Source organism: Phaethon lepturus, unplaced genomic scaffold, assembly GCF_000687285.1.
Source record: "Phaethon lepturus isolate BGI_N335 unplaced genomic scaffold, ASM68728v1 scaffold12947, whole genome shotgun sequence".
In the NCBI taxonomy this organism is placed as follows: Eukaryota; Metazoa; Chordata; class Aves; order Phaethontiformes; family Phaethontidae; genus Phaethon; species Phaethon lepturus.
The window spans coordinates 24,887-34,869 of NW_010552570.1; the positions used below are offsets into that span (position 1 = coordinate 24,887).

A 9,983-nucleotide genomic window follows, 5' to 3' on the forward strand; every position below is an offset into this window, starting at 1 on the left:
TGTTAAAATCTGTGCTGTATTTATTACAAAATACCACCATTATCCTTCATTTTCACTAACATTTAACTGGTACATGGATGGTGTTTCCATTTGCACAACTCAGTCTATTAACACTAATTAATTTCACAGCAAACATAAGGTCTACTGAATATTCAGAGTGCCAAATTCTAAATATCTAGTGTTTTGACTCAAAATATTCTTGAGGAGTAAGTATGTCTAATTTGGCAGTTCTTCTGAAAAACACCATGCATGGTACTCAGCACTCAAATATTTCAGATGGATATTCAAATACCAAAGAAACAATACTGTATAACTTAATTCCCACAAGAAAGAATTAGCTTATTCAGAGAATGATCTGAATTGCTCAAAGCGAACTAATGGAAACCAGAAGAAAGGAAAAGATGCATCGAGTGGAAAACATTACATGGAATACTAGGAGGGAAATAACACCTCAAAACTTGAACTCTAATGCATTTTGATAGAGGACAAACATCTAGCATGTTGGACATAATTTTATACATGAACTCTGTACTATTTATGTTGGAATTTTTTGTTGAATTTGTTTTTACAAGTAATTTCCTGTTGCTTTCCTTTTTGCATTAAGGATGAAAAAACCAGAGATTTTCTGTTCTGCAAAAGAAGCTTTTAATGCATCAGACAAACTCAGTGTAGTTATGCACAGAGCTGAGACTGACAAGAGTATAATTTTTCTTTAGAGAATATGAAATGTTGACATATTTTAACCTAAGGTAAAGTCAGGAAATATAATTAAAAACTGTGATATTTTGGTCACACAGCTGTTTCTATGAAGGGAAAAAAGAATTCACACAGAGGAAACCTACATACTCTTACAGGTTTTGTTTATTCTTATGGAGGATTTGACTTCTTAAAATAAACAAAATCTGTAAGCCAATGCTAATTTTTCCTTAACTGTAGAAAGTATCTGTATTATGGAGGATGTCACTAACTAACAGGCTTTTAAAAAGTGACCACTTCCACGGCTGAAAGGCTGGCTGCCAGTTTCCAAGTTAGGAATAAAGATTAGAGATATAGAGTAGCCTCACTAAAGTTTAGGGGGATAGAAATAATTTAAACACAAAGGAATAATTTAAGATATGGACTATTTCTAACATTTACTCTTTAAAATTGATTTCAAAAAGACAGAAATTATATCTTTTTAACAGTGGTACAAGAGGTGTACCTCAGAGACTGAAGATAGCAGTGGGAATACAGCAGTTGAAACAAAAACATAATTGGATACAAGATAATCCCAAGAATCAGACTTATTACGGAAAGAAGGACCAAACGTTTACTGCTTCTCTAATATTGCTACGGAAAGCCAATTAACTAAACTGTTCACAAAAAAGTGTTTGCCATTGAAAATTACTTCCTCTCTCCCAAAATACACAGCAGATTACAAATCTTACTGTCAGACAACACAATTGAAGCCAAAAGTTTATGAACACAGAAAATGATGGTACTTCTTCCATTCTTTTTTTTGCTGAGATTAATTTTTTAGCAAGTGGGATTAAAAAGAGTGTAGGCTTAGTAATTAAAAAAATATTTTGCAAATTTCTGTCAGTTCAGAATATTTGAGCAGAAAACCTGAAAAAATATGTGACGTATTTCATTCTGGCATGCTTTAGAACAGAAGTGATTTAGTAGTTCAAAGTTGTTGCTTTTTAAAAAAATTAATTCTAGTTTCTTAAAACTTCAAAAGCAAAGTGGTGTGTGTGTTTGGTGTGAAATGAAAGATTTTTCAACTTCTTGATCTGGGGAAAAAAATAACTGGGTTGGTGGAGGAGGGGAGAATGCGTTTTGGCTCAATTGAAAACAATGGTCTGAAAATGTTGGAGCCTCCAAAACAATTCCGTAATTGCAGAGTAGTGCTTTGCAGCTATAATTGTTACAATTAAGCAGGATCCTCAAAGAACAATGCCACAATCAAAAAGGCTGAAAAGGATTTAAATCCATCTGTTTCAGGGCAAAAAGTTATACTGTATTTCTCCCCGGGAACATCCTTGCCCCTTTTTCTACCTTTTTGAAACAGCCTGAGTTGTAACCATGTTATCGGACAACAGGTACTTAACCTGCAAACACTTTCTTTTTCCTAGGCAGATATCCATAGTTCATCTCAGCTCCAAGCCAGGAAAAAGCCTCATTCTTAATGGAGAGAAAGGCATGACCATTTAGAAAAAAACCTATCCTTCTATAAGAAGAACCTGGTATCTAGGGCTACCAGTAGCTGTATTATTTTAGATAGTATTTTTCGTAACTGTAAGTTTCATGCAGGAGTGCTCCAGAAGGGACAAACATTTATCATAGCCCGTAACATTTTAACAAGTTCTAAATAGCTCATTTTTAGCCTGACACTGGCTTACAGTACAATTAATGGTCACCACGCATTGCAAAAGGGCAGTCAGAAAAACAGTATTTTTGGGGGGCATAACCATACCAACTCTACTCACTATGACTATAGAAAGAGAAGTATTTAGATGATGTTAGAGATCAGAAAAGATCCGGCACATTTTTACCTAACTGCCCAGCTGGCACAGAGCTGTTCTCTAAGCAGCATAACTTCCTTCCCCATGGTCAATGGCAGGAGAGCTGGGTGGCCCATGCCAGGGCTAGACTGTCCTCCTGGGCAGCCTGATTGGGGCAGCTGCTCCGAGGTACAGGTTGGATTGCCTGAAGGAGGCTGTAATTCACAAGGGAGGCACACCCACGGCAATCCAAGTGCGGTGCATGGCACTCCATCTTCTACATTCTGTCCTCAGCCTCAATAGTCTTGGTTGGGCAGATGAAGACTCTAGCTGTTTTCTACAAAGGGAATCACTGCTCACCTGCAAATATCCCACAATCCCATAAAAACGATAGTAGAGAGGAGGGAAACAAAAAGAAAAAAATAAAAACAAGCTTTCCCTTAAATCTTGTTTTCTTTCCCCATTGCAAGGTTAACCTTTCAGATTGAGAGAGCTGACAAACAACCTGGTGTGCCAGAAGATCATTTAGAGGGCTTGCTCTGTCAAGTTCTCTCCTGCAGAAGTGGTAGTTACAGTTAAGCCATGGAATGACAGTGACCACATACATCTAAGTGACTTTAGCATCCTCAAAGTAAGAACCGTATTGAAAACTGTGAAACCAAACACTAGTGCAGGGGACATTTAAAGAAAGAAATGGACTTTAAATCACCTCAGGTCAGATGCAAGGTAATTAGAAGTGCTGGACTCAGCATGGATTCCCAGGGTGAACACACAAAATAAGGGAAACAGGAAAGAAAGGAAAAAAACCAAACCAGGATCATTTAAGTAAGAATTTTTGAAAGGTTGCTGATCTAAAAATGCATTTTCTTCCTGGAATTCTCACTCAAGTGACATCCAGTCAAAAGACTATGAATCACGGCTGTTAAGAAGCAAGACAGAAGCTAGGTGACGAGCAGATAACTAAGCACGCTTGCAAACAGCAGAAATGTATTTCATTGCATCAGAAAACACACATCTGTGGGAGAACTGGCAGGTCTGCTGGGCTTCCATGGAGTAAAGGGAGGACAATCTTTAAAGAAAGCCAAGTGATTTCTGTCCATCAGCTGATTTAACCTCTCAGAACAGGGAAGATGTTAAAAAGTTTTAAAAAACAATCAGATGACTGTACAAAGCATTTTATGTGTGGCATGTAATTAATCAAGGGAATTCTGTGACATAATTATCACTGTAGCCAAGAGCCAATAACAATAACAAAAAAATTAGCTTTCTGTACATATAAGAAGATCCAGAGTCACGTAAGAAACAGCAGATAAACCACATGCCTCTGGCCCTATGTCACCCGTTAAACGATGCTACTGAAAATGTATCTCACTTTAGAAAAGAAAGTAATTTCCCAATGCACGACACTTTGGCTTTCCTTTACAACTCCAGAGAGAGAAGAAGAAAATGAACACGTTCCTTGGGTTCTGTCCCAGTACGTCACTTTCTATGTTGTAGGCTGTACACTAGCACACATTTTGCAAAATGAAAGGAGGAATTAGGATGCCTTCTCTTGTCTCTCAATCTTTTGTAGGAATCACAGAAAGGCTGAACGCTTTGTGATGATGCCTGTCAGAAGACTACTGTGCCCAGCATGTCTACACATATATTTGTTTTTAAGATGGGCAGAGACACAGGTGACGGATACTGGTACATAAGAGGAAGGAGGATCCCCCTTCTCAGAAGCAGAGGGGCTTTTGCTCTCCTCCTCCCTGCTGGAGGACATAGGATGCTGCTCATTTCCTCTACGTTTCAGACAAGCAAGATGCCACTCTTCAGCTGATCCCTGATGTGAAATCTGGGAGAAAAAAAAGTTATGTATCGTCTGCCTAAGCTTTTAAGTTTGGAGAGGGTGAGCTGCTTCATCATGCAAGACTGCAGGTTAGTAGGATACACTATGGGTAAGCACAAGCAAAGCGTTGTTAGTAGAAAAATAACACTGCAAAGTATCTGAAGAATCTGGGACAGAGGACATGGGGATCAGTCTTCAGCCAAGAAAAGCTCCCCTGAAGTTGAGGAAATGGTTCCTCATTGTAATCCAGTTATAAGCTATGGCCTACCGGCAAAAGCCAGGACACGAAACAGGGTGCTGCTTTTGGTAGAAGTTGTTTTGGATTAGACCAATTGTCAAGACTAAGAACTACAAGACGGCAAACTAATACCTTGGTGCTTCGTCATATCAGTGACATAAATAGTAGAAAAAGGATTTAAAGCAAAGAACCAAACTGATCTAAGCAATATAGTCACTGCTAGGAAATAAAAATTATCTGGCAGCTGTGGTAAGCATGTGTGTGATCAAGCTATTCAATCAACAGCTAGCTTTAAGATGCATCCATCCAGAATTCCAAGTGCTTCAGATAATAACTTAATGGCTATCCATTAACTCCATCCATAGCAGCAGCAGGTATCCACATCTGCAAACAATCACTCATACGAAGAAGCCTGACTTTTAATATCAGGGAGCTTCCAGTTCATTTGAAACCTGCAGCACGTCCATGTGGAACAACCCAGAGCTTAAAAATGAAGACAGTGAAATTTACAATGGGGACTTGGACCAAAGGAGGGGGTTTTGGGGTTTTTTTTGGTTGTAAAAAAGTAAGTAATTGGACAATTATAGCCAGAAGATAAATTTATAACATTCTCTCAGCTGCAAAAGAAACAATATAGGAAGGATGCACCTATGGAAATACATGTGATGTAGCACATTGAATCACAGGGTTAAATGAGGCTAGGTTGTCAACAGATGTCCTCAAATGCACAATCAATATGAATTCAGCACACTACCTAATGTGCTGCATAAAGAGACGGATGGATATACCATCTGTGCACAATTCTAAACCCCACTTCCACAACCTGAAAATAAAAACAGGAAAAGGTAGAAAAATCATGTAAATGTACAGAATCAGTCACAAAAATACAAGATTTTAAACTATGGGGTTGGTCTGGTTTTGGTTTTTTTTTTATTCTTCTAGAAGAACAGCAGAGAACCCCACTTTCTATTCTGCTCTTTTTTCCCATGCTTCATCTTTTTCGTTCATTACTTAAATAAAAATTTGCTCCAGTCAAGTGACTGGGAATATTCTCCTTCATATTATATGCCTTAAGTATACATCTAAGAGCTAAATCTTGAGTCTCTGCAGGTCAGTCTTCTTACTGCCCATGAACCGTTAGCCTTGGACATTGAAGATTTCAATAGAAGAAGTATATACAACTACTAGTAGAGTGCTCATTTTCCTACACAAAAGCCATGGAACTTAATATTTCCAGGTAGGTTCTTCAGAGTGGATCAAGAGGCTCTCCAGTGAGACGTCAGTTTATGTCAGTAAGAGCTACTTCTTTGTACTTGCAAAATGTTTCCCGACAAAAGCAGCTCAGGGAAAAACTCAGAATAATGAAATTTTTCCTAGAAAGGTGATATAGGCACAGTGCTACTAAAGTACCTTTGTCAGCTTTAGCTACTGATGGCAACTAGTCATCAAAAGACATATTTCACAACCAGGTAGGAAATCTTTACTATCCTCCCAGAGACTGGTCCTGTGCTTGCTACCGGTCTTCAGTTAGTCCCCATTGCACAGAAGAACTAAGGGCTGACCTTGCTGGTTGTAAATGCACAGAAGCCAGAGTCTGGAGCCTAGTTGAGTGGTTTTTGTGCTATATTTGAGATACCTGAGATACTAGAGAGGGAGACACAGCCAGCCAGCCAAAACGTACTACCTTATCACTGTATGTTGGAGTGATTTAAGTGGCTTCCTAGAAACCATTTTTGACTTCTCAGAAATTTTAAATACCTCCCTATAAGGAGTCTTAAAAAAAAAAAAAAAAAGAGTGAAGCTATCCACAGGACATCCTAGAGACAAGAGCCAAGCAAGAATTTGCATCATCATCTTCGTCATACCATCAAGGCTTAAAACAGCAAGCTGGAATTAACTTGAGAAGAGAGTGGTATGAAGCTGTAGGTTCTAGGAGAGGTCATGAGGAAAATGAAAACCATTCTCGTCAGGGAGTAACTGGAGGGAGGAGATAGGAAGAGGCACATCCACATAATATAAAGAACATGGCTATTTCTTGGTGGCTGTGAAATCCATGTTTAGCACTTAAATCAATGGCCATGTTTCCAACAGTTACTTGCAGCCGTTCCTAAAAATCCCCTCAACATTGAACTGCATACAATTTAGCACCAAAAAAAGCAGGCACTTATTTCACTGCCTAATTTTAGTCATCCAATTTCTAGACCTTCGCATACCTATTTTAGGACCCAGAAGAAACCTGAAACTTGGAACAAAGTCTTCCCAGACCTGTATGCTACTGCTGGTGCCACAGAGGAAATACACATTTCTTCCTGGGTTATTTTCTTCCTTTCCTACATCAACAGTAATTCACAATATAAAGTAAGAAACTTGGAGACAAACGCCAACTTCTCAGCTGTGACAAATTCAGACAATACTCCAAATATAAATGTCCTAGGTTTTATTTTAAAAAAACAGAACTAAAATTGAAATCTGGATCAGCTCTTCGCTGGAGTTCAGGCACTGTACAAATGCAGGGGTGTGGCTCATGTCTGAAATTAGCATGTGAAAAGTTATTTTCATAAGCATAGCAGCAGCCTAGATAACACAGCTAACAACTCGTTTAGCTATTAGCTCTGTTTAAAAACAGATGGATGATTACTAATTACGCACAATCAAAACACATATGGCACCCTGAAATGTGAATATCCAGAGTGTATGTCCTTCACAGCTTGAAGACTACTTGATGAAATGTTTCTAGACTGAACAAATTTTTTTCCTGTACAACCTTTCTTTCTCCATATAAATGCATAGGAACTGTGTTGATGAAATTCCTCTGCTTATTGACAAAATGAAGAGCTAAAACAAAAGAACACCCCCATTCTGCTTTGCCAAGACTCTACAAACACTGCAAAATAGCTTTTGAAATGCACCTAATGCAGCAAAGGAAACACCTGAAAGCTCAGCCAAATTTCTGACAACAGAAGGCCAGCTTAGCAAATTGCGCCAAGCTCTTGTCAAGAAGCAGACTTCTTACCTTGGGTAAGCATTTCCAAAAAACTGTTTTAACAGCTGAACTCGTGCCAGATAGCCCAACAGTGGGTATACAGTCATCAAAAAAAGCAACAAATGACATGATGTCATCGCTGGGAAAGTTATCTAGAAAATTCTAAACATAGGAATAATGTTACACTTATCAATGGTGGCTTGATTACATGTATCTGATGATTTTTAATAATTGGGTGCAAAAAAGAAAGGGGAAAAAAAAGACAAGCGACTAAGTTGCTAAATGAACTCCATAACATTAAATACCCTCTCCTCTTTTACAATTGCCTTGCCACCAAATACTACTGATTTTTTAATATTACAGGGCTAATGTCAGCTTTCACGTTAGCATTAAAGATGGAACTATTTTCTAATCTTTTGAACATCCTCAAATAATCAAGGCTGTAGAAGGGCCACCTGTTTTTTTAGGCAGAGGGCTTCATATGCTCCTTTATTTGTCATGTCATATCATATCTAGATATCAAAAAAAATTTGATCAGTAAAACTGGGTCATATACAAATGAGGAAGGGATCATATACTACAGGTGGTAACATCTGAAAAAGTAGTGTAAGATTTAAGTATCGTGGAAATATACAAATGGCTTTATAAGTACTTAGCATAACTACAGAACATAAATGGGAAGAAAATCACTTGTCATTTATTATTTAACTGTGGATTTCACTCCATGAAGTTATTTCAAATGGTTCAAAAAATCATTTCATGGTTAAACAGTGGTGCCAGTTTGAATTAACTTATAGTCAGAGGAAGCCTTTAAATGTTGCTTTATTGCTAAATATTATGGTAGAGACATGGAACACCTGGCATAAAATGGATCACCAATTGATAACTCCTATCTTTGATGTAATTTAGGGTGTGGAAATCTGCCTCGCCTATAAGCAGATAAGGGTTTAATAGTCTTCACAGGCTGTTTCATGTGGTGCTGTTTCCTGAAGAACTCTGCTGGCAAGGCTCACCGTAGTGTTAGACTCCAAACCTACCCATACCAAGGACTTCTATCTAAACTTGCTTGCATTCACATTGTATTTCTTTTTCTGGAGTACCTGAAACCATTCCCAATGAGTGGGATTGGTCACTGCACGCACCACCAAACCTAAACTTTTCAGGATTAAAGAAGTTAAAGAAATTAAAGCCTCAACTGTTCCCTCGTTCACTGTAGTCCTTTCTTCATCACTTTCACAGAGTATTTATTACATGCTTGTTTTTTGCAGAACTACTGGCAACCAGACATGAATATAAATGAGATAACACAAGCATTACTCATCTGCTTGTGGTAGTGCCCATGAGACATTAGCCAACTGACCAGCAGAGTCAAGGACAGATGTGTCTGCCAGTGTGAGTCATGACGCAAGAAGCAGTAGCAGTTCTTTTTTAAATACATATTTATTAAAGGATCAAAGACAAATATATACTGCAGTAAAATATCTCACCTGTTCAATACATTCTTTGGATAATGGTGGAGAAGGAAAAGATGCAAAAATTATCACTCCAACATACAGATATGTTAATCCCACCAGGAAGTATGCAATAGAGAGGTCTCTCACCTGAGGAAAAATAAAATCTTATTTTGGCCAACCCTGACACACCAAAGCAGGCAAAATAAAAACCTCATTGAAAGATTTCTACTGCATTTATTACTGTTACTTTTATATCTATTACTACTTTATATTTATTACTATTACTTTTACATTTTTACTTTCTATTACTCGGATGGGAACTTCAAATCTGGTCCTGGGTCAGATTGGAAAGCTGTAAGAGACCCCAAAGTGGAGCTAGACAAGTATTATGTATCTATGTACATACGGAAAAGGCATCAAGAAACAGATATGCCAATAGATGTAGCATGTTATTGCTGGACACACAAACATATGCTAGTTATTAAAACAAACAAGAAACCCCCTCTTACTTTCTTAAATTCACCTATTCCTATAAAGACCCTTGGGACACAGAGACAGCTGTTGAAGACAGAAAGCCCAGCAATGCTGTATGTTAGATTTCTTCTCAGGGCTAAAATCTTGCAATTAAAGACATTAGCCTACCCAACCGCAGATATAATGTAAAGGACATTTTTTAAGGTTGCTTTGAAACCTAAGAGGATAATCCACACACACTGGCTCCAAACCAGAACATAATATGTCAGACTTCTGTATAAATGGCATGATAATGGAAGAAATAGCTAATATACTGTTAAATAAAAAATACAAATAAAACACAAATAAAAGAGAAAAGCCCAGGTAGGCACAGAGGTATATATGTTATATATTTTAGCTTTAGCACTGTATTTTATAATGACTCTTTCATTTAAAATTTCCTGTCCACTTTATTACTGAATTTCTATAAACACTCCAGGTAAATGCACTAAATAACAGTAAAAGATTTTTAATAGACTGC

At 37.7% G+C, this 9,983-nt stretch overlaps 1 protein-coding gene across 1 annotated transcript in view; it reads right to left on the reverse strand.

Moving 5' to 3' along the window:
* SLC38A9 (solute carrier family 38, member 9) overlaps positions 1-9,983 on the reverse strand; it is a 41,566-nt gene that overhangs the window by 2,145 nt on the left and 29,438 nt on the right. Inside the window, 3 exon segments of the mRNA XM_010291253.1 lie at positions 7,566-7,649; positions 7,651-7,697; positions 9,023-9,136. Of these exon segments, the coding sequence (XP_010289555.1) occupies positions 7,566-7,649; positions 7,651-7,697; positions 9,023-9,136 (245 nt within the window).